At 35.6% G+C, this 25,176-nt stretch overlaps 1 protein-coding gene across 15 annotated transcripts in view; it reads left to right on the forward strand.

The window, feature by feature from the left end:
* The window catches only part of DOCK9 (dedicator of cytokinesis 9), a 136,392-nt gene that overhangs the window by 49,990 nt on the left and 61,226 nt on the right, over positions 1 to 25,176 (forward strand). For 14 of the 15 annotated variants that reach the window (XM_074815399.1, XM_074815412.1, XM_074815405.1 and 11 more), the window contains exons 6-23: positions 597 to 692; positions 1,329 to 1,463; positions 5,742 to 5,916; positions 7,235 to 7,302; positions 11,180 to 11,254; positions 11,353 to 11,493; positions 11,854 to 12,054; positions 12,197 to 12,319; positions 15,690 to 15,772; positions 16,225 to 16,347; positions 18,130 to 18,209; positions 18,290 to 18,477; positions 18,601 to 18,666; positions 19,246 to 19,338; positions 19,623 to 19,746; positions 20,109 to 20,230; positions 21,599 to 21,685; positions 22,332 to 22,421. In XM_074815399.1, coding sequence (XP_074671500.1) covers positions 597 to 692; positions 1,329 to 1,463; positions 5,742 to 5,916; positions 7,235 to 7,302; positions 11,180 to 11,254; positions 11,353 to 11,493; positions 11,854 to 12,054; positions 12,197 to 12,319; positions 15,690 to 15,772; positions 16,225 to 16,347; positions 18,130 to 18,209; positions 18,290 to 18,477; positions 18,601 to 18,666; positions 19,246 to 19,338; positions 19,623 to 19,746; positions 20,109 to 20,230; positions 21,599 to 21,685; positions 22,332 to 22,421 — 2,070 coding nt within the window. Of the gene's footprint in view, positions 1 to 596; positions 693 to 1,328; positions 1,464 to 5,741; positions 5,917 to 7,234; positions 7,303 to 8,451; positions 10,774 to 11,179; positions 11,255 to 11,352; positions 11,494 to 11,853; positions 12,055 to 12,196; positions 12,320 to 15,689; positions 15,773 to 16,224; positions 16,348 to 18,129; positions 18,210 to 18,289; positions 18,478 to 18,600; positions 18,667 to 19,245; positions 19,339 to 19,622; positions 19,747 to 20,108; positions 20,231 to 21,598; positions 21,686 to 22,331; positions 22,422 to 25,176 lie in introns of those variants that run through there. The other variant, XM_074815408.1, reaches the window with a different exon arrangement.

Genomic DNA, 25,176 nt, shown 5'->3' on the forward strand with positions numbered 1-25,176 from the left:
TCTTTAGAAAGCTTTGATTCTGATCTGCAAAAGGGCAGATCAAATTCAAGCATTCAAGGCTTAGTTCTCTGTAAATTCTTAAGTAATGTCTTTGAAGTAATACATATAAAGCAACATGGTTTGAGAAATCTTGAATAAAGTTTTGGATAAGCATGAGCTTACATTGTTCTTTTTGGTAAAAATTCTTGCACTGGATGATTAGAATAGATGAAAAAGCTTACAAAGTAAATGTAAGTAAATGTTTTGAGTTTTCTCTTCCTCTGTTTTGGTGCGGTTTGTCTTGACTAATAATAAGCTATCTAGAAGTTGGATCATCCTGCTGGCCATAGAGAAAGCCTATATAAGTGGCCAGGTTACTTATCAACAGTTAGATGAGGTCAATCTCATCCCTGGTCTTTAAATAAAATAATTGGAACTAGAAAGATATAGAATTTCAGCAGGTACTCATAGTAAATTGTTATCATTACATTGAGAGCGTAGCTATTCCATCTTTTAAAAATGACTTCTGAAATTTTCGATAAATACACTTTGTGATGCAAAAAATTACCTTTTTTTTTTTTTTTTTCTTCCCCCCATCTCCCTTTCTTCATCTCCAGGATGCGGCATCTCTTGGGTCTCAGAAGGGTGGAATAACAAAACAAGGATGGCTGTACAAAGGCAACATGAATAGTGCAATCAGTGTGACAATGAGAGTAGGTTTAAGAATGTCTTAACCGTGGTAAAACCTGAACACCAATATTAAATATCACTGTGCCTTTGAAAAGTCAATTTGTACATGGTTAACTTCTTTTAAAAAAAAAATAGTGTGGGATGAAAGAAGGAAGCTTGTATGTAATTTATATCTGTGAAATCTTACTTTCCTTTTTTTCTACTTAAATCAGAAAAAATGCATTAAAAATCCAGTATGTGGGAGAAGTCCAGTGTTTTAAATAATTTTCTTAACTGAAGCCTAGTGTATTATTACTAGAAAAGGGAGTATGTAGTATGAGTTTTTGTTTTAGAATGCCTCTATTTATAAACAAACTTGTTATATTTATTGTGATAACCGTAAAAATCTATGATCTATAATATTGTAGAGTCAGTTTTAAATACCTTTCAATGGGTCAAGAATGCTTTCAAATAATATAGTACAATCTTGCTGCAGGGTTTTAAGTTTTTTTTTTTAAACTCATTTCTGTTGTATTTTCTGAGGCTACTGATTAGGTTATGTGTAAATAAAAGCTTTTTTCTATAACCTACTCTGAAAATAGCACTTAGGGATTTTGTAATATGAAGCTGATTAGTACTAGTGTTGTAATTGTTTTTCGTTCCTCCTTTCTTTTTGCTAGTCATTTAAAAGAAGATTTTTCCACTTAATCCAACTTGGTGATGGATCCTATAATCTCAATTTCTACAAAGATGAGAAAATATCAAAAGAACCTAAAGGATCAATATTTCTAGATTCGTGCATGGGAGTGGTTCAGGTAATTATAATTATTCTGCATCTGATATTCTGTATTTAACAGCAAATGGGTTTTTTTAAAATACAGATAACTTCTGTCAGATGTAGCTAAGTACCTGTTATGTAGAGGAACAATTAGACACGCTGCATCTTGCAAAAACAGTGAACAAGATTTTAAAGGGCAGGAAGCTGAATTTTAAAAATCTTTCTGAAAAGAACATGAATTACTAGTTGACATTAAATATTTATCAAAAATATCACAGAAAATTTTAAGGCAAACACAAAAAACCCCAACCTTGAATCATGTCAAAGTAATGACAGCATAAAATTAAAGTTCATTTCAGTTACATTTTGTGCTTACATGCACTGTAAAATGTTTTGCATAGCTTCTTGTGTGGGATTTTTGTTGTGGGAATTGTATTAAATTCAGTCACCCTTCCAGATGCTTTTGTTTGACCTTTATAACATTACTTTTATGTGCTTTTCTTTATTTTAAAAAGTTAAGGGCTTTGGTAAAATGTTTGTCAGTAGCAAGTGCCAAAGAAAAGATTATTTTTTTTTCCTCATGATTCTGTTATGTATTTACAGTACAGCATGTAACTGTTTTGTTAGGCACAGCATACCTGGAAAAAACTCTTGGATTTTAGGGTTTTGTTAACTTGAATAGAAATAGGCAGGGTTTAATAAAAATCTATTTCTTAAATAATATTTTTTTTGAGTATCAAGTTGTTTGAACATTTATGCAGAGATACACAACAGCTTTACAGAGGATTTTTTTTTTTCCAAATATTGTAATAATGGTTTTGGATATAACTTTAATAGATAAGTTTCATGGAACATTTTATAGCTAATAAATTTAATCATACTGCAAGTTCTATATACAGATCTACACAAGTTGTTTTGCCTTAGGGGTACAATTCTGGCCGACTCCACTGAAATGAGTTTGATTTGTGTTTTTAAAACAAACCAACAAACAAAGTGGTTCCTACACACAGTTGTAGTCTGTGTTGCACTTAAAATGTATCTTTCCTTCTGCTCCTCAGCTTCCTCTGCTCTGGTGCACCATTCTCTGCTAATATATATTCTCCATCTTCTGGGCTGTTTCTGGCCCCTTTTGTTTCCCAATTAGGCAATGACTTGTTTCTGGTTCTCACCCTGTGGCTCTACTATTGTGGGTGCTACAGTATTAGTTTACGTCATCAGAAAACATTTTCAGAAGTTACAAATGACAGAAAGGCACTGCAGCAAATGGAAGCACTAAGTCCTGCAGCTGAGGAGGAACAACCCCAGGCACCAGTAAATGTTTTACAGGCCACCCAGCTGGAAGGCAGTTGGCAGAAAAGGACCTGGGGGTCCTGGTGGACACCAGGTTGAACATGAGCCAGCAATGTGCCCTTGTGGCAAAGAATGTTAATGGTGTCCTGGGCTGCATTAGGGGGAGTGTTGTCAGCATGTTGAGGAAGGTGATCCTTCCCCTCTGAACAGCTGAATAGCACTGGTGAGGCCACACCTGGAGTCCTGAGTCATGGACATACCGGAGAGAGTCCAGTGGAGGGCTATGAAGATGATGGAGGATGGAGCATCTCTCCTATGAGAAGAGTCTGAGAGAGCTGGGACTGTTCAGCCTGGAGAAGACTCAGGGGGAGCTCATCGATGTGTATAAATACCTGCAGGAAGGGTGCAAAGAGGACACAGCCAGGCTCTGCTCAGTGGTGCCCGGCAACAGTACCAGAGGCAATGGGCACAAACTGAAACACAGGAGGTTGCCTCTGAACATCAGGAAACACTTTGTCACTGTCAGGGTAAGAGAGCACTGGCGCAGGTTGCCCAGGGAGGTTGTAGTGTCTCCACCCTTGGAGATACTCAAGAAGTTGCCAGGACATGGTCCTGAGACAACTGGCTCTGGCTGGCCCTGCTTGAGCAGGGAGGTTGGACTAGATGACCTTCAGAGGCCCCTTCCGATGTCTAACCATTCTGTGATTCTATGTTTTTGGGTTTTTTAATGCCGAAAATCCCCTTTTTTCTAAATCATCTCTTCATGGACTACTGTTCCACACCTCCTGTTCCATCAGTTCAATTTAAGTTACCTGAAATTTCCACAGACTCTGTCAGAAACTTTTTATTTTTTATTTTTTTTTAATTACTGTTCCGTTGTTCTACTGCAAGTAAGGTTTTGGGCTGATACTGTTGTCTTTAAGTAAAACTGTACTTTAGATGATTAAAGTTTATGGCTAGTTTGTGTCTTGAATGCTATATTGCATTCTGCAGTACCATCAGCGTTCATCTTGGCATCTGGATGTTCGGAACTGCATGTAGAAATCTGAGACTAGTTATGGACCATCATCAAGTGTAAAACCAAAATCAGTTCGTGCTCACTTCTGTGAAGCCAAGAAGTCATTCAATGGCTAGAATAAAGGGGTTTGGAAATAGCTATTTTCTTCATCTGAATTGTTGGTAAGGGGCAAGTAAATGAGATTTTGAACTATAAAATATTATACATAATGGCCCTATTCAAGATGTGTGATTTTCTTATTTTGTACTATGTACTGTATCCTCTCTGGCTGATCTTATTTTATTCATTGTTTTACAGTTAGGTATTATTGGTGTTGTATTAGCATCTAAAAACTTGTATGGTGAAAAAAGTGGACTCTACACAGTAGAAACTGCATTTCTATTTAATGGAAGAAGAAATAAAATAAAAAAATGTAAGGATCCCAGCCACTGTACTTTGCAGTAGTCTAACTTGAAATTAATAGAAGTGCTTGTTCTTCTTAGGTAGTCATGCTTACAAGCTTTTGTTCTCAGATTCAAACTACTTGTTTCAGAGTAAGCCCTTTTGCTGAGTGGAGGAATTAGTTCCTGTTGCATTCATATAACATTTATCACTTCTGTTTTGAGTTCATTTAGTGCATGTTTTAGTACTACTTTTAGTACTTATTTTTTCAAAGCAGTAGATGCATAAGAGAAAAATACTGACTTTCCTAACAGACATTAAAGGTAAAGCAGAATACAAGAGTATGCTTCTTCATCAGTATTTGTGTAAGAGGAATGCTTGAATATGTGCAATAGGGGGTTTTTTGTTTGGTTGATTTTGGGTGTGGGTTGTGAAGGTTTTTTGGTTTTTGTTTGTTTGTTTTTTCCAAACCTTAAAAATGTTAAGTGAAAAGACAGGAATTCCCAAAATGCTGTTTGGGTTCTTTTTGATTTTGTTGGGTTTTTGGTTTTGCTCATTTTAATACTGAAATATATTGAGACTTTTCTGTATCACAGAGAAATGCAGTCACATAATATATGCAGTGTATACATTCACACATATGTATAGGCATAGTTGCCTTCATTCAGTGATTTGTGAAAACTGGGAAGTGTGATATGTACCACCTGTGTTAAGTTTTTATACTGTGTAAGTTAAAGGTTACCATTCTTAAGATTTTTCATCGGTACTGATTTTAATTAGTAAGACTGCCTTAGATCTGGAGTCCATACATTTGTTTGTATTCTCCTTAATCTTTGGTAGAAAGCTGAGTGTTCTGCCAACAAGTAGTTAGTCTGTTAATTGAAAAATCTGAGGTACAGCAAAACTAAAATGTAATTTGGCATTTAATTTAACTTAAAGTCCCCCAATGATTAAGTGTGACTTATTGTATATTTTAATGTTTATGTAGTGAGTTATCAATTTTTTAAATTAAATTGATGATAATGTAACATTTTCATTTAAGACTTGTGAATTCATTCCCAGGAACATCGGTCAAGCTAGGTAGCATTTGAAGCCTTGGTTTAAATTGTGCAAAAAGGATGACCATAATGGTTGAGGAACAAAGGAGGAATTGATTCCCAACTCCATGTATATTTAAAAGACTAGCAATGTCAGAGCATTCACAGTTGAGGTTGGTTATGATTTAACCCCCAATATAAAATCCCAATGTGCAAATGATTCTCAAATATTAATAGTTTCATGCTTTTTATCAGTAGATCTTAGTTAGCTTCACTTCTAGATGATCTGAGTACATGGAGACTTGATATCTGGAAATTGGGGTTTTTTTGTTTTTTAAAAATGATTACAAGCAGAATGATGAGGGGAAACTGAAAAATGGGCTGTTATCCTTCATACTCCCACTTGTTGCAGCGGTACAAATAACTTCAAAAGCTCAAATGTCAGAGAGGAAAAAGTGTAATTATAATACACTTGTTCCAAATATCAAACTGTATATTTCTGTTAAAAAATCTGAAATACATATAACTTCATTTAATTGTGAGTAGAGAGTATGTAAAGATATTATAAAGATCTTTTATTTTCTTATAGAACAATAAAGTGAGACGTTTTGCATTTGAGCTCAAGATGCAAGACAAGAGTAGTTACCTTTTAGCTGCAGATAGCGAACTTGAAATGGAAGAATGGGTAAACACTCTGAACAAAATCCTTCAGCTTAACTTTGAGGCTGCGATGCAAGAAAAAAGAAATGGAGAGTCTCATGAAGGTAAGCAGGTTTCTAGCAATGCTAATACAGTTATGGGACAGCATCTATGTACGTGCATTTGGAAAGAAAGGCATTATTGTGGCTAAATTTTTTTTGTTTTCTTTGGTCATAATAATTACAGGCCTTTTTACTGTCTGTTTGAACTGATGAGAATTTTGACCTTTTGACATTAAAGTAGCACTATTCTGTATTGATTCCAATTGAGTTAAGTCCAAAAGTGAATAATGAGACTGATCAGAAGTCTGGAAAAATAGAACCCACAATGAAAAATCAGAACTGAGGCAGTTTAAGGAAAAAAAAACCCAACAGGCGGGACTTGTTTTGAAATGTGTAAAATGCTGCTGAAAATGGAATAATCTGTTCTGCGGTCACTGTAGGTAGAAGAACAAGAAATTGTAGTTGCAGTGGGGGACTTAAATTTAGGTGCAACTCCCTTGACCACAAATATTTCCCTGAAGTGCTGAAATAGATTGCTTGAGTGTAGAATCTTCCTATTGGAGCCCTTTAAGAATAGGTAAGGCAGGTATCTGTAAGGAATGTGATGTAGGTATAGTTGATAGTTTGGTGACAAAAGGATAGTCTAGATGTCCTCTCAAGCGTTTTTCCTCTTGAGAATGGATGGGGAGGTTAACTGGTATGAGACCAAGCATGTGCATGTCCAGAAGAACCTGGAAGGAGGTTATAGAAGGTTGTTCTGTCTATAAATAGCACAATATACCAAAAGGGGTCATTAGAGTTTAAAATGAGATATCACAGTCTCTAGTGAAGATTACCAGAATTTAACATGATGTTTGCAACAAAAGCAAACTGGAAAAAGGGAAGCCTGTAGCTCTGTGAAAGACATTTTAGTCAGTGGTCCCCAATTGACCCTAGAACTGTAAAATCTTTATAGCTAACTGAATGGTTGCTTTTTAAATCCAGTAACGATTGGAGAACAGAGCTGAGAACCTAAAGAACAGAGGGAACTCGTTTTGAAATCAAGTTACAGAGCATAGTGGAAAGAGTAATGCAAATTTGTGCAATGAATATCCCCTTTCCCCATGCAGATATCAAAATTAATATTAAAACTATTTTTTAGGTAAGATTAGAAATAGGTGCTACTTTACCAGTTTATGTGACTGGTTACATCCTCCAAGAAGTCACTGCATCAAAACTAAATGGTGGAGTTGTGCACAACCTGTTTGTTAACAATTGTAATTTTTGGTAGAGTAGCAGGTTGTTTTTTTTTTTAAAAAAAAGAAATGTTTTTGCTACAGAGTTTTGTGAGTAGTTGTTGTTGTTTATTATTGTTGTTGTTGTTCTTGTTTTATAATTTCAGATGATGAACAAAGCAAAATGGAAAGCTCATCAAGTAGTTTTGATAACTACTATCCTGAAATTGCCAAGGTAATATATATTGTAAATGCCAACTCAGGATATAAAGTACTAAACATAAGTTAGCCATATGAACTTTCAGTAAAGGTAAGGTATTGGCTTCTAGCTTCCAGTCTCTTTGTGGTGCTTTGAAAGCTTAGAAGCTTTTTTGTGAATAGATGTGGTTACTGAGCTTCTTCATTTTCTGCTTTTGGAAGCAAACTAGCTACTGTCTTAAAGTTGCTTATATAAATCTGTTTAAAAGCAGCATGTTTTATTAGTTTATTGTATTTTGCGTATTTTCTATTGTGTTATTGCATGCAGGTAAGTGCTAAAGTATTTCAATAGAAATCTAGTTATACTAAAGTCAAGTTTTATTTTTATAGTTAGAAGTCCAGAGGAGCTTAATAGCAGTGATGATGTGAATGTATTTTAAGATGCTTGTGTTTGTAAGAGCTGGCAAGTTCATGGGTACTTTCTGTATTGCCATAGTTGTTGTCTTTTAAATTTTGTACTTACAGAAGTGTGGTAGAAACAGAAATAAGAATAAAATAAACTAGAAATAAATAGAAAATAACTAACTTTTCCACAGCCCGTTTACAGACTTTATTTGTTAGATCAGTGACTTGTGTGTTGCAATAAGTTCTGTGATTTCTCTAAGGGAGAAAATTTTGTTAAATCACCTAAGGACTGGAGCTGGTGACCTTTTTCCATTGAAGTTGTGGAATACAAACTCCTTCCTGTGACTTCCTTACTCTCTTCTGTATGGCACAGCCTGCACTCTTGAAACTTTTCTGCCTGACCATGCTCTGGAATGAGCTCCCCTTCTTTTCTGAGGATCTGTCTGACCTAGTAACTACTGAAGGGAATGCAGCTTATAAACTGAGAACAAGCAGTAAAACTCTATTACAATAGCTAACATATCAAAAGATCAAGTCAGAATACATTAACAGGCTTTTAGCACCCAAATTGATTGGCTGACTTAATTCTTTCTGTTACTGCTTTGTAAACAACTTAGCACATGTACACAAAAAGCTATTATGTGATAATCTAACTCCAGCTACAGCTGTATTTGGAAATTAATTTGGCTTGTGGTGCATACAATCAAATTTTCCTTGGAAGAGCAATACTTACATGAGGCTATGAAAATTTGTTTCAGAAACAAATATAAAATTAGTTGCTATTATTGTATGGAAGGTTTTTCTTTCTTTATAGTCAGTTATTGGAAAACTTAGGTTCTGTATGACTTCCAGAGGGGACTTATATTCAAGGCTGCAGCACCTGCATATAGTTTGGTACTACCAATGCTGCTTCCTGTTTCCATAACCCTCTGATCGGAAGCATGCAGCTCTTTAAACTAGGTATTTTTCAAGTGTGCTATTTTTCTCAGCTCTTTAAGCACTGGCTTTTTTTATTCCATGGTTATAACGCATTTAAATTTCTGTTCCCTTCAAAATAAGTTTTTTGATTTTCCCATTCTAGTTCATCTTTACTAAATACTACCTTTCAAAATAATTTGCACTAATGTATTTTTCTAGCCTTTTTTCCCTGAGGAAAAGTACAGGGAAAAATTTGCCCATTTGTATTAGTACACTGTTTGTGCCTTAACTTGATTACTTTATATAATGCTGATTGTTTTGAGCACCTTTTAGTCCTCTATTCTTTCTTGCGTTTGTCTTTTCAGCTGTTATTTGGGTTTGGTTCCTTTTTCCCCAGTGGAAGACTTACAAGGCATTGAGCCTTCTTTTAGAAGAGTTTATAGTTGCTCTATTATTTTTGTTGGTTCTAGGAGATTTTCACAATAGCTGACCTCATATCCTTATGAGGAAAGAGAAATTCCTTCAGGGGTGATTGTAGAGCACCTGACAATATGGGGAAAAAAACAGTCCTCTTAGCAGAGGTTAAACCCTTGTGAGTACATCTCTAAGCCTTCATTTTTCTATCAACATCTGTTAGTTTATAACATTAAACTAAATTAGATGGTATTGTGTGCTTCAGTGCACAGATGTGCACACATATATCTCTGTCTGTCCAGCCTACTTCACATTCCTTTTATCTGTAACTTAAGTACCAAGAGCTAATGTAGAGGGGTTTTTTGTTGTTTTTTGTTTGTTTTTTAATCTTCAGAGAAAACAAATTAGACCTCTATCTTAAATAACTATATGACTGTCATGATTGGTGTGCCCAAGTACCTCTTTAACCATTATGGGTTCCAGTATTCCTTGAGGTAGGAAAACATTGTTTTCGTTTTACAGATGAGGAAATGGAATTACAGAGTCACTGCCATGCTGTAGACAGGGTCGATGACTACGTACATTTTCAGTTCCTGACGCCTGCCTGCCTGCCCGTGATCTGTCACTTAAAAATGCATATTTCTGTCTTGTCTTGTCTTTGATGCACAAAACACTAAAGAATCTAAAACTATTCAAGATGCTTTAGCTGAAAGTTTCTGTCTTGCTCCTATGACTAGATCATCTTTCTCTTCAGTTCTTGCCACTGATTAGTCCCTTTCCAAAACATACATGCAACCTTCTTGCCATCTTTAAACTTCTTCAGTTTGTATTGTATTGTATTTCTCAATCATACCAGTTGTTGAACAAGCAAAGTCTGCCAATACTCTGCTGGTATCGAGTGTCTTTCACAGCAACTCTTGTCTTTTCTTCTGTGTGTGTTTGTGTGTTAAAGATGACAAAGTAAAGTAAATTAAAACCATTAGAGCATCAATACTCAAAATCACACCTCAGAAGTTTCTCTTCTGTAATGCATCCTTAAAGTAAAATTCTTTTTTAAAAATTATTATTATCAACCTAAAATAGGATTAATAGGATTTTGAGCTCTTAGAGCTGTTGGTTTTTTGTTTTGTGGTTGGGTTTTTTGTTTGTTTGTTGTTTTGTGGTTGTTTTTTTTTTTTTCTTGATACATAGTAGGAGTAGCTTCAACCTGCAGCAAAGCAGATGTAGACAGTAGATCACTTCCAGCTGATGGTCAGTGATGAGCATTTTGGGTTGGTAATTTCTTTTAACCAGTACAGGCTGATCCAAAAATACACACCTGTCTGTAATGTATTACTTTGTGTCCCTGTTTAGCCAGCTACTTTGGGAATGGCAACTCTCCTACATGGGTAATTTTGGCGTGTGCATATGTCTATTTGTCATGTCCTGTGACTTTAAAAATCATAGAATACTCTTTAAATAATACCTTTATTTAAAAAGTAACCTATGTATACCACCAGTTTTCACATTCTATTTTCTTCCACTTTACTTTTGTTTTACTGTTAATAGGTAGGTATCCATAAATCCCAGGATCAGTTTACAGCGTGCTTTGCAGAGTAACTTCTAAGTGTGAGGGTTTTATCTTTTGGAAGTTTTGGGGGCTTTTACATCTACCCACAGGAAAACCACATCTTTGGCAGTAGAGCTGAAGAAATTTAAAAAAAACAACTACCAAACCAAACCAAAACAAACACATCAAGAAAAAGAGCTCTGATGGTGTTTCTTAATTTAGGTAACCTGTTGTTTTCTGAGCAATTTTATGGTGTCAGGAGAGCTCTGAACTGTAACCTACATTCATACTTTTTTAAAAATAGTGTTATGGAAGTTATTTATTGTTTAAGAAGGCAAAGTGCTATATGAGCTACACTGGAGTGTACTTCCCAGGAGCTTGGAAAGTTACATGTTGCTGATGTACGTTTTTGTGTTTTGAGCTTGGAAAAGCCTTTAGAAGAGAGTAGCCTTCTCTCTCTTTTTACTTGGACACGAGAGAGCAATTTAAACTAAGGAGTTGTAGGGGGAGAAGACTGCATGAATAAAAAACATGTAAAGCTTTGAACATCACAGAAAAATGAATGAATTTGAAAACCACTCTAATTTAATAGTGTGGTACTAAGACTTTTTTTTCTTATTTTGAACAGAGTACCAGAGAAGCAGAAATGAAGTTGAAAAGTGAAAGCAGAGTTAAACTTTTTTCCTTGGATCCAGATGCACAGGTTAGAATTTTTTACAAGGAAGCATGTTATTTTCTTTTATGTTGATCCTTTTGAGATGAGAAACAACTTACCCTAACTTTTCTTTTCTATTTTTAAAGAAACTTGACTTTTCTGGTATTGAACCAGAAGTGAAGCCATTTGAAGAGAAATTTGGAAAAAAAATTCTTGTGAAGTGTAATGATTTATCTTTTAATTTGCAAAGCTGTGTTGCGGAAAATGAAGAAGGACCAACAACAAATGTAAATAATTAATCATTTTCTGTTAATACTATAATGAATGTCTTAATATTTTGTTGGCAGTAAACTTAATTGCAGGAATTTCTTGCTGTGATTGAGAAACTTACATTGTGGGCTTTTTTCTACTCCTTTAAATCAAAATGAGAGCCTAAATCCTACAAAAAATAACTTTGTTACTAATCTTCTCCTTGTATTGTAGAAAGTGGAATTTTTCTTTTACTATCTTTTGTAACTTGTCAGTACTATTTAGAGTGATGGCCGTGTGTAACTGTTTATAAAAATGTTACTTATCTTCCTTTAATACGCATTTTTAAGTAATATAGATGCCAGCAATGACACTTGCTCCTTTTTTTAAATGTCTAGGTAGAACCTTTCTTTGTCACTTTATCACTATTTGATATTAAAAACAACCGGAAGATTTCAGCAGATTTCCATGTTGATTTGAATCACGCCTCAGTAAGGCACATGATACCCAATGCATCTCAACAAATGATGAATGGCAGTGGTGATAGCTTACACAGAATTCAAGACATTCATGAAACTATATTACAATATCCAAAGCAGGTAAGAACTAGTAACCTAAAGAATTAGTAGGACTTTGGATAAAAGTAGAGAGTTTTCCTACATGCTTTGGATGGCTTTCTGTTACGTGATGTAAACTGTGTGTGCAATTTCCTTTTATATTTATCTCTTATTCTATTTCTAGGGAATATTCTCAGTCACATGTCCTCATACTGACATTTTCCTCGTGGCTAGAATAGAAAAAGTATTACAGGGAAGTATTACACATTGTGCTGAACCATATATGAAAAGTTCAGATTCTTCAAAGGTATGTTTTCTTCTTCTGTGGCATGGAAAAAATGCTGAGGCAAGATGGGTTAATTTCAGATTAATAAATATCAATCAAAAGCTTAGTTCTTTTATAGGAAACCCTGATAACTGGATGGTTTGATTTAGTAAGTTGTAGTTATTACTAGTAACTATTATTAACTGAAACATTATAGATAGTCTAACATTATTGGGAAACATTTATTTAGCTTTTTAAAATTCTGACATGTATAATATTTATAATGGCTTTATATAAACTGTTTTGAGGAATATTAGACTACAGTGTGAAAGTTGAAAATTATTGAAAAATGAAATTTTAAATATAGGTCAGAATTTACCTGTATGTCTTTCTTAGTTAATGCATCTTATTCACTGTATCTTTGTTGTTGACTTTTCCATTGTCTCACTTTTTGGTGACCATAGTTTACTGTAACTTCATCTGCACTCTTGCTGGTTTTTCCTTCAAGAACCGTTGAGATCGTTAAGACTGCTTTTATGTATAAAATATTTTGCAGTTTTGATAGAACTCCAAATCACTTTTGGAAATAAAACACTGAAATAATTTTGGAGGGGTCTAGGATGACGTAACATTTTAATGTTTTCTGAAACATATCTACAAGAAGCTTTGTCAGTTGCTGCTTTTAGTTTGTTGCTGAAGAAAGAGTTAATTTTATTGATTTGCAGTTGTGCTTAAAGAGTTGGACCAGGATACTAGGAGAAGAGGTTTTTTGTAAGCGCTGTCAGCTACTGTTGATGTTCTTCCTGTTTTCAGCTGGTGAAAGGGAAAAAGGAAGGGTTAACTTTCAGTCTCTTCAGAGGAACAGTGTTCTTTCCTACCGATTCAATGCTGGCTAAGCTACATGTAAAAAAGCTGTATTTTTCACTTGTTCTTAATATAGATCAGACTACTGATTTGCTTTTCCAGGAATATTTGATATTTTTTTTCAGTTATCATTGGAAAACAGCAGCTTTGTATTTTAGAAATCTGGTTTTGAAGTGTATGCTGGCTGTTACTGAGTTAAAACAAACCTGAACTGAGTAACTGATTTTTGGTGGTCTTGGGCCTGAGCCACATGGGAAGGTTAAATAAGCCCAAGCATTCCCAAATTTGATGCTGAGTGCTAGACTTGTGTTGCCTTGTACTGCAGGAGTAGCCAATAGGAACATTCGTGGTTATATTAATTTATGCTGTCATTTCTGGTATTCATTTACTTATAATTTTGTGCAGTTGAACACTTAGTTTGAATTTTTTTCTGTTCTTGTTCTCGGGAATTACACCGTATTAATTTGAAACAAAACAGAACAGTATCTGCTATATAGACCTCCCATGTGTGTAGGTGCAGCCAGCAAGTTCCAGTTCCCTGCAGAATTGCTACTCTGGACAATAAAAAGGAAAAATGGATGCAGCAAATTCTATAGCCAAGAGATGATTGAATACAGTGAATTAATGATGATTACTTATCAAGGTTCTATGCTTCTGAGTGCAATTTCCCCCTTTTTACAGGAACAGATGATGGAGAGTTGTCTCAAACAAAACACTAATAGAAACAGCTCTTCATAATGTCAACAGCATAGATCAGGGATAATATTCAGGCAGGTTTACGCTGCGGTTTTTTTCCTTCTGGCAAATAGTTTTGCTCTGTGTGGGCAGATAGAAGAAGCTGCTTTCTGGAAAAGAAAAGCCCCCTGCCCTGTCACGAGCTGCTGCTTTAGCTCAAGTGGTTCAGCTCTGTGTTGAACATCTCAATCTAGTGGGTTTCTAGCTGTCATTGTTATACATGTCGGTTCTATATAATGGAATTTTTTGTTCACTTAAAAGTTATCAGAACCAAAAATTTAAAGTTTTAATGAAAACAATGTTGCGGTGTCCATACATAGGATTGTCCATGTGATCTTCATAAAACTCCTCCACATATTCTGTATGTACTTGTAATGAAGGTATTGCAAAGTATTTTACTATTTATTTTGTAGGAATGTGTTCTAGTACATAGACTGGGTGGTGAATATGGGAGCAAGTTGGGGGGAAATGTTTTATCCAGAGTCACAATTTTGTCTTAAAAACCAGTTGAATTCATAGAAGGAGATCAGGTTTGTCAGGGAGGACCTGCCTTTCATAAACCCATGCTGACTAGGCCTGATCCTCTGGTTGTCCATTATATGACTTTTAATGGCACTCGAGATGACCTGCTCTGTGACCTTCCCTAGCACCGAGGTCAGACTGACAGGTCTGTAGTTTCCTGGATCGTCCTTCCTGCCTTTCTTGTAGATGGGTGTCACATTTGACACCCTCCAGTCCAATGGGACCTCCCCAGTTAGCCATGATTTCCAGTAAATCACAGAAAGCGACTTGGTGAGCACATCTGCCAACTCTTTCAGCACCCTTGGGTGTATCCCATCCGGTCCCACAGACTTGTGTGCATCCAAGTGGTGTAGCAGGTCTCTGACCACCTCCTCTTCAACTGTGCTGACCTCAGTCTGCTTCCCCTCCCCATCTCCCAGCTCATGAGGCTGGGTGTCCAGGGAACAGCCAGTTCCACTGCTAAAGACTGAGGCAAAGTAGATGTTGAGCACCTCAGCCTTTTCCTCATCCTTAGTTACCATGTTTCCCTCTGCATCCCATAAAGGAGGGAAATTTTCCCTAATCCTCCTTTTGCTGTTAACGAATTTATAGAAACTTTTTTTATTATCCTTAACAGCTGTAGCCAAGTTGAGCTCTAGCTGCGCTTTGGCTCTCCTAATGTTCCCCCTGCATAGATTCACTACATCTTTATAGTCCTCATGAGAGACCTGGCCCCTCTTCCAAAGGCAATAGATTCTCCTTTTGTTCTTGAGATCCAGCCAAAGGTCCCTGTTTAGCCAGGCTGGTCTCCTTCCCTGCCTGCTTGTTTTTTGACATGCGGGAACAACCTGCTCCTGTGCCTTTAAGACTTCTCTCTTGAAGTATGTCCAGCCTTCCTGGACTCCCATATCCTTCAGGGCAGCCTCCCAAGGGATTAATCAGTCTTTTGAACAGGTCAAAGTTTGCCCTCCGAGATTTCTCCCAGCTGTTTATAGAAAGCTTCATCTACCTCACTGCTTTGGTTGGGAGGTCTATAGCAGACTCCCACAGCAAGATCTGCTTTATTGGCCCTTAACCTAATGCAAACACTCTCAACCCCGTTATCACTATACTTGATTTCTGAGCTGTCAGAGCATTCTCTTACATACAGGGCCACTCTACCACCTCTCCTTCCCTGTCTATCCCTCCTGAAGAGCTTGTAGCCATCGATTGCAGCACTTCAGTCATGTGAAGCATGTTGTTTTTTCTTGTGTACTAACAGTGCAAAAAAAAAGTAGCTTTAAAACATGGATATTTCTTATGTCCCTTGTAGGTTGCACAGAAAGTTTTGAAGAATGCTAAGCAGGCATGCCAGAGATTAGGTCAATATAGAATGCCTTTTGCATGGGCAGCTAGGTAAGGACAGATCTTGTCAATCCATATTTTTTCCTAACTTTTCTTTAACATTATTTTCTGCATCTCACTTCTCCTAAAACTTAATATACTATTTAAATTATTTTTTGTTTTACTTTCAGTTAACCAATGATTTCTGACAAACTTTTACACTTCAACTCTGTAATAGGAAATAAAGTTAAAAACATTCATTATATTATTATTATTCAAACCATTGAATATTGCCAACTGTTTTCTATTGTCAGTATTTTTTATTTTACTAAGAATGCAATTGTTCATACTCAATTTGTTAGACTGAGCTATTTATATGTTAAAACTCACCTACAATGACAAGGGTATTAAATGCTTAACATGAAGGATGGTGCAGTATGTTCTAATCTGTAGTAAACAAATTTTCCTGCAGTGAATTTCCATACTTTCATAAACTTAGCTGAAAGCAAGACTTTGACTTTCAGGACACTGTTTAAAGATGCCTCAGGAACCCTGGACAAAAATGCGAGATTTTCTCCTCTCTTCAGACAAGACAGTAATAAACTTTCAAATGAAGACATGCTGAAATTGTTAGCAGATTTCAGGAAGTAAGTCTAATTTCTGCACTTCAAAAAATAAAAGCAAACCAACCAACCACACCCTAACACACACCCCCACCCCATGCCCCACCATTTTTTGTTATGGTTTTCAACTGGAGCATCTAATCTTTTGATGTAGGTATTTACATGTTTTTCACTTCAAATACAGAAGTTGTATAAATATAATCAAGGCCTTCATTCAAGCTACTGATCTTTGCACTGTTTGGGGGCTACGAGCAGGACTGAAGTATTATGCCATGTCTAACATGCACTAAGCATCATATTCTGAAGTAGCTCTGTGTTAGGCGTTATGCTTGCACAATACACTCTTCTGGTTCTCAAAGGAAAACAAGTATGAGCATAAATCATATGTTTACTGACCTTGGACAGAGAATGCTAGCTCTCAGGGAAAGGGATTCAAGCCAGTGACCAGTCCACCTTCCTTGGGAGTGCATATGGTTGAGGATGCCTAAATAACAGAACATTGGTCATCTTGTTTTACAAAATATTCCTAAAGACTGCATCAGTTTGCATGCAAGGCTTAAGAATCTCCTACTGACAAATGATCCTATTAATAAACTAGTTTTAATCCCCTTTCTTGTTAATTAGGATGTAAAATAATAGAACAATCTTTGCTGAATTGTAAAGACATTTCCACTTCTGTTATGGTACAGTTAGCTGGAGTTGTATTAATTTGAACAATCACTAATTGCAAAAGGCTTGGGCTAGAGTTTCTTTATTTTATTTTTGCTTACCAAATCTGATAGGGAGATGAGGTTTGCAATAGATATTTCAAGTCCATTTTAGCAAGCTGTTTAAAGTTTCATTGAAGTTTTTATTGAAATTGCTGTGTACTGATACTCCTTGTCATAAATAGTATTACTGAAACTAATATAGTAAATTAGCCTGTCACATCACCTTACCTTGTGAATTAAGGAAATGCTTTTGGTTAGTTCAGCATCCTGTTTGTGGAATCATGTACGGTATTTCACAGGAATTATAGTAAGAAAGAGATTGTAATGTCTAAGGCTTAGCTACTGGAATTAGAATCCAGACTACAACCAGAAAAAGTTTTACAGCATGGGATTGCATTTTGGGAAAGTTTTGCATCCACTTCCTCTGCAATAATTAAAAAAAAAAAAATCAGACTGCTAATTATCTTTACTAGTAAAAGGTTCTGCACTGATGTTTCAACATGGAAAATACTCCTACTTCAAATCATATTTCTGAATTAACTACATGATAACATCTAAGAAACTTCATAGTAGGCGAGTTAATGTTAAATATTTTGCAAGGTGAGTTTTTACTCTAGAAAAAGGAGGAGGTAGGAAAAAAATTACTGAGTAGAAGACTCATTTTGTTAACTTACTGATTTCTTTCCCCCTTTGCTCTTCCCCCAAGTTTACCCCGTTACTATAAATGCTTATCATTGGCCATTGAGATTTATAAAGCTTATAGGTCCTCTTTTTGCTGCAAACGAAGTGAGTTATTACATGGCGAACAAAACCTATCTTCAACAAAGTGTTTCATTTTGATTTAAAGAAAAACATCATGATTTTCTTAATCTTTTCCACAAGTACTTTTTTGGGGGGAGGAGAATTTAAAGGAGAAGAAAACTGTGAATCTAGGCAAAAAGCAAGAACAGATCCGTCATCCACCCCCAAACCACCTTTCCTCTCATACTCCTATTTCAGGATATTACTTTTGTCTCTGTTTCCTACTATCTCTTTTCTCTGGCATCTGACAGTTTTGCATTTAGCCTGACTTTGAGCTTTTTTTTCCTTCCTATAGACCTGAAAAGATGGCCAAACTTCCTGTTATTTTAGGAAATCTGGATGTTACAATTGATAATGTGTCACCAGATTTTCCAAGTAAGTATTAATAAACATTGTTAAATGGACAGTCAGGCTTTTTCTCTTCAGTTTTTTATTGTTTTTTAATGTATTTTCAGATTATGTTAACTCATCGTACATTCCCATGAAACAGTTTGAAAACAGTACCAAGACACTAATAACATTTGAAATAGAGGAATTTGTTCCCTGTATACCAAAACACACTCAGCCTTTCACCATCTACAACAATCATCTTTATGTTTATCCAAAGCACTTGAAATATGACAGTCAAAAGTCTTTTGCAAAGGTGAGTACAGGAAAACTGTACATCCTTCTTTCACAGGTTCGGTTAAGATTATTTACATATTATATTTCTGTGATGATCCTTATGATTAAGTGTTTGGGTTTTTGTTTTTAAATACTGCTTTAGGCTAGAAACATTGCGGTATGCATTGAGTTCAAGGATTCTGATGAAGAGGACTCTTTGCCTTTAAAGGTTAGTCTTTTGATTTTTGTGACTGATAGAAGAAAATAGTGAACAATTAGCTAAGTAACACATTAGTACTGGATTAATTTATCTAGTTTGGGATGGTGGCTTTCTGTCCTCTTGAATTTGGCATAAGAGTAACTTCTAGATGACTTGCTTAGTTTCGATATAAAAGATTACTAAAGAACCCTCAGAGCATTTAATTTCTTTATATCAACAAAAATTTCAAGAATAAACTTGTTGCAAACAAGGGTGGCTTATGCCTACTCCACAGGAGGAATTCTTTTAAGTTAAAACAGTAAAGCTTTAGATCAACTGCAGAGCCAAGCTCTGTGTTTGTTTATGAGCCACCACAGTATATAAGAGGTGCCTGGAAGAAGAACAGTAGAAAAATGTATAGGAATCCTTAGATGAATTCAGTGTCATCTCTGCTGCACAGCAGGCAGACTACAGATCATGTAATCTGTCTGTGCAAAGGAGCCATGTTAAACACAAGTTAAAATATTTCATATTCTAGGTGAAAGAGATTCTAAACTGAGAGTGAAAAAGGATCACAGAAATGTTTTTTGTTCTTTTTTCTATTATTAGTGTATCTATGGTAGGCCAGGTGGACCAGTGTTTATTAGAAGTGCGTTTGCTGCTGTTCTCCATCATCATCAAAATCCAGAGTTTTATGATGAGGTAAGCTACCTTTCTCAGGTAACTTTTACTGATTTAGGTATTATGTAAGTTTCAAAAATACAAAAAAAGATTTGAGGATTGCAGAATCCTTGATAATTATTTCAGTTAAATCAGACCCCCCCTTCTCACTCTAAGTAAATTTTTTGTAAGTTTTGTGTGTGAGATTCTTGATCTTGCTTCAAATCACGTATAACCTGGAATTGCTGTTTAAGTGCGCAACCAGTAATGCTTGTCACTGCTCTAGCTGAAGACTTCTACAAAGGTTGTGACTCTTTGCCTTTCAGATTAAAATAGAATTGCCCACTCAGTTACACGAAAAGCACCATTTGTTGTTCACCTTCTACCATGTCAGCTGTGATAATTCAAGCAAAGGGAGTACAAAGAAGAGAGATGTTATTGAAACACAAGGTTTGTATGCTTTACTTCCAGTAACTACTGGGGAAATTTTATGAAGTATGCTTATCTGGTAACTCATGATTTTTGTGATCCATGTAGTGCTTTCTAATTACATTATACTGACTGAAAGCTTTCTTTTAATTTAAATGTTTCAAGTGTTATTTTAGAATGTCTATCAAATGTATAGTTTTTTCAAACTCAGTGACAATTTGCCTCTAATTATTTCTAATTGTTTGAGTTCAAATTATTTGGCCCTTACAGTAACATTTTCTGGTTTATGAATTACATATCAGAAGTGTACAGTGAGACTTTTGTAAAGGTTTATATAAAGATTCATAACATATTTAAAATTACTTGCCTTTCATGTTCCATAGTTGGATATTCTTGGCTTCCTCTAATAAAAGATGGAAGAGTGGTGACCAATGAGCAACACATCCCAGTGTCAACAAATCTTCCATCAGGCTATCTTAGTCATCAAGAAGTGGGGGTTGGAAAGGTATGTTATACAAAATTGCTCTAATCTTTAAAAAAAAAGATGTGGAGAGAAGGCTTGGTTGTAATTCCCCAGTCTGATAAGATTTAAGTAATTTTCTAGTAGAATTTCTTTTTATTTTATATTGAAATGGAGTGCTTTGCAAAAGTTAGACATAGAGGAAACAAACAAATTCAAACAGAAATGGGAGACAAAACTGATGACTAAATTCTGACTTTTACAAGAGTTTCAATCAACCTGCCCTAATATAGTTTTTCATTTAAATTGTTAAGTACTTATTTCTGTTCTTATTTCACTGATGTACTTAGGAAATGTTTACCTTTTTTTTGTAGTAATAATTAACTAGATATTACAGTAATTTTAAAATATATTAAACTATTTTGAGTTTATGAAGATATGCAAATAATCTGAAGTCCTTTACTAAATTTTTTTTAGCATTTCATGCTGTCTCCTTTCAGTAAGTCCTTTATTCCTGAAAAAGTCTTATTCTCACATCTTGATTTTTGTGATCTTTATACTTCACTAGTGAAATTTATGGTTGTATTTTTCAAAGCAGAAAGCTTGCAAAATTGTAGTAATAAAAATAATACCAAGAGGGATACAAAATGTAAAATGTGATAGGGGATTTGACTAAGAGAATGAAATGCAGAGACAAAATTGACTCATTTTGGAGGAAGAGGCCTAAAATCAACAGCCAGAGGTGTTGCTCTCCTCCTATTCTACCACCTTTTCTTTTTAAAACTCTGCTGTAAGCTTTCCAACCATTGTCTCCTTCACATCTTCCATCTTTTCACATTGTAGGTGTATTCTTTATGCCTCTGCTGTTCGTCTCTGCTCATGCCCATTGGTAGAAGTTTAGGACCAATATGACTAGTTGTGGATCTAGCAGTAAAATCTCTCCCTAACAGGGTAGACAGCTGAGCATTCCCATTCTCCGTTCTTTGGAAATGGGATGGGAAGGAAGCACTGGCTGCTACCTATCAGTGACCTTTGTTAAGGTTTAAACTGTGTCAGTATCTGTGGAAATTCTTGTATTATTTTTCTCAGAAAACTAGTAGGTATTTCTCTCTAGTCAAAAGTTTCTTTGCAGACTTGTCACATGAAATCTGTGACTTACAGAAAAGTAATTTTGTTAGCCAGTGAAGAAACTACTGTGGGACTTTTAAATAACATTTTAAGCTTCATAAATGCTTTTGGTAATATTGCCTGCATAATTTTCCTTTTTTTTTATGACTTTATTCATTGCACACATTTCTTCAACCTGTTTTTTTTAAAAAAAAAAAAAGTGTTTTTTGTGGTACTGTAAACAAATTGTTTTACTCTAGTATTCTGCTACATTATTTTACTTTTCCTCTGCATCTGTGCGTGCAGCATTCTGGTCCTGAAATTAAATGGGTAGATGGAGGCAAACAACTGTTAAAAATATCCACTCATCTGGTGTCAACTGTGTATACGCAGGTGAGTTACAAAACCAATTAAATTAGAGAAAGTTTTAGAAATAATATATGTTTGTTATATGTATATACAATAATTGGAAAGATTCTTAAACTCAATATGCTGATATCTTTTTTATCTCTTGGACACTCTGCATGTTAACTCTCACATCAGCTGTGAAGAACAGCAGATCTTAAATGGAAGCAATTAAAAATGTGAGCCTTTTATCTAACATTGTCATCCATTCCAATCTGAATTTTCCTGTTAGATGAGAGGTCATACTTGTTTGAAAGCTATTTACTGGCATGTCTGCAAAGCAATGAGTCCTGTTATATAGCTTCTCATAAAACACATATTGTGATCGGTTGGGATAACTTACATTAAGTATGGTATTTTCTGCATGTCAGTTGGTTTGAAGCAAATATAGGTGGTGTTTTTTATAATGGGTATTTGAAAATCACTGGAAATTTCTTATGTGGGTTAAAAAATTCAGTGTTACCTGTAGACTAAATTAGTCTCTGGAATAGTGCACTTCAATTATTTTGGAAAATTGAATCTATAGACATGTATATGGATTTCTGTATAGAAATATTTCTCATATGTTCTGTTTTGGATTATGGATAGTAATGTTAGATATTGCTTAATTTCTTGTTCTTTTTGTTTTTGACAGGACCAGCACTTGCATAATTTTTTTCAGTACTGTCAGAAAACAGAGTCGGGAGCTCGTGCACTAGGAACTGATCTTGTAAAATATCTTAAGGTATAAAATGTCAGTGAATAACAGATTATAATATTTGTTTATACTTTTGCAAAATCTAGGCACTTCAGACATTTTCTAGGTCTCATTAATGGAATATGCAGTATAAAAAGAACAAAAAGATACTTCCTGTCCTAGTTAAATTTAGAATTGCAGTGTAAGAGGAAACCATGAGTAAATAATGAGACAGGGTTGGTCAGCCTTATGAGTGAAAATTTTGAAACACTAGTGGCTTTGTTTGTCAAAATAATCCAGTTGAACTGCACATCGGAGTGGTAAGGAATGATGACTTGATTTTTCTAAAATTTTGCTTAGGAGGTGATCATTGTCATGTCTACGGTTCTCTTTCAGGATTAGATCAATAGAGTGTACGGTTTCCAGAGCAATTTTGTCTTTACCAAGTAGACCAGATTTTTATTATGACACCCAAAATTCAGTTGCCTTAAAAATCTATGTAAGGTTTCACAAGTAACTCCTGAGTTTCTTAGGCACAACAGAGTTTATTGGAATTGAATACCATCAATTAATAGAACTGAGGTGTCTACTCAAGACATTTAAATAAGAACTACTGAATGTGGCACACTTCTGAACTGGACTTGCTTTGTGACCTCGGTTATGTCAAAACCATGTCTCTGAGTCATCTTCCTTGTCCCAAAACTTCTGTGATCAACTTGGTACGAAACAGGACACAATATATTAACAGCAGGAAGATGGAATAAGTATATTTGGAAATAGTGGGGATTTTTTTACTGACAGACCTGTTTCTCAGTCTTCTATTTGTCCTTATCATTTTGAAATTTTGCAATCCCAAAACGTGCTCGTAAAGCATATGACAATAGTACAACCCTTTAGAAGGGATTCTGGCCATAATAGCTTCACATCAGAAGAGTAAGGCTAAGAACAAATAGTCTTGTAGCTGAAATTCATTGTCGCCTGGTTACTTAGAATGAGTCACTAGAGATGCCTCTTACTTGGGCTTCTGCTACTGACATTCTTCTTTTGATATAAGATGTCATTTCTCTGTGTTTCTCAAAGTATCTGTTTCAAGTTCCATGATAATTTTACATCTGGAGCTGTACTTATTTCCACTGCTTTCTGCAGCAGTAGTTGTACCACATAGTCCCCAATTAGATGGCACTAGCACTAAGCCTGGTAGTGTTTTGGCTTTAAAAGTCAGCACTCTGCACTATCAAGAGGCCGTACTGCAGTTAGAGACATCTTGTGTGCAGAATCCCTCCCTGATACAACACTTTCAAATCCTCTGCCATTGTGGCACTTTTCAAAATATAGAGTCTTTCTAACTGTGTATATGTGGTTTGTGCCCTGAACAAATCTCTCCAATAGAGACAGAAGAGGAGAAGTGTGTTTCATCTTGCCTTGAGGCCAAGGGGATTATTCTATCTTCCCCCAAATAATCCTTCTTGGGAGATAGTGGTCCTGCTGTCTGAGATTTCTGTTTGAAGAAGGGAACCTCTTTACATCTCACTTCCTACTGTTTGTACTTTTCTGGCAAGGGATTTAAGTTATTGGTATTCAATTTCCTCCCATGTTCTATCAAAACACAAAGGAATAATCCAGGTTTTTAGATGTCCTAGTCATAAATGAAATTTTTCTCACTGATGCAGCTTTGCCTTCTTGTCCTCTGGTTGTGGTTTTGAGATCAGCTGGGACACTGAACCTTTATCATTGGACTTAACCTCTCTTTTTTATCTCTGTGTAATAAAGATGGTATGTTCTGAGTATCTGTCATCATGAATTAGAGGTCTTGGAGTCTGACCTGTGGCTCATTGAAGCTCTTTAAAATTGTCAGCATCATTTCCATCATCTTTATTCAAGGGGTGTCACTTTCCTACTTCTTGAGATGCCAGAGAAAATGGCAGATGTTTTCTGGTATCAAGAAGGAGGATTGTTGCCCATACTGGACCTTGGGGAATTGAATGTCTTTCTGGTGTTTCACCTGAACATAATCAATAATTTGCTTTTTCTGGTGCTGTAATATAAAACAGTTGTTCTGAGAAACAGTCAGATGTTACATGAAAAGAACCATTATTGCTAAGATCTCTGCATACCTGACAAGTCTGAATCACTGCTACTAAAAAATCAGTTCACACATCATGGAGAGCCTCTTTACCAGGGTCCTGGAAGCAGTTACTGTTCATGTTATGAGGAATGGAATGACCTTGTACCTTGTGGGCAGCTGTTTGATTCTTACCTCAGGTTCTGAAGTTGTAAAATACCCTCAGTCACTTTCTGACCTGTTTCACTCATCAGGATTCACAGCAGTATGAGAAATCCCACTGTTTCTTAAGCTTGCCAGAGCTCTACTTGAATCTGATATAATCAAAATCTCTTCCAGGGTCTAGCATGGCAATTGCAGATTTATCCTGCTATCCGCTGACTGTCAAAAATGATGGTTGGCTGGAATCAAAGGTTTGATCCTCTTCTTGATACTCAGAATTCTCGTTAGGCTGGTAGAACACAGTGACCATCAGATATTAAAGTATCATTTTAGGGAAAGCTCAAAAGAACACTTCTGCAGATCACTCCCAGATCACATAATTTACTTCAGTCGTATATGATCACATATACTGTAATATATTTGGGTAGCTTATTCCTTTGCTTAAACAATTTATTTATATTTATATTAATTCCACATTAGCAAAATCTTTACATTCAGTGATAAGACCTATGTCTTGCTGAAATCCCTGTGACAAAATAATGCAACTGCAGGGCCTCTTTGTAACTCTTGATTGTTGTC

The sequence above is a fragment of the Strix aluco genome, chromosome 2 (genome assembly GCF_031877795.1).
Source record: "Strix aluco isolate bStrAlu1 chromosome 2, bStrAlu1.hap1, whole genome shotgun sequence".
Taxonomy (NCBI): Eukaryota; Metazoa; Chordata; class Aves; order Strigiformes; family Strigidae; genus Strix; species Strix aluco.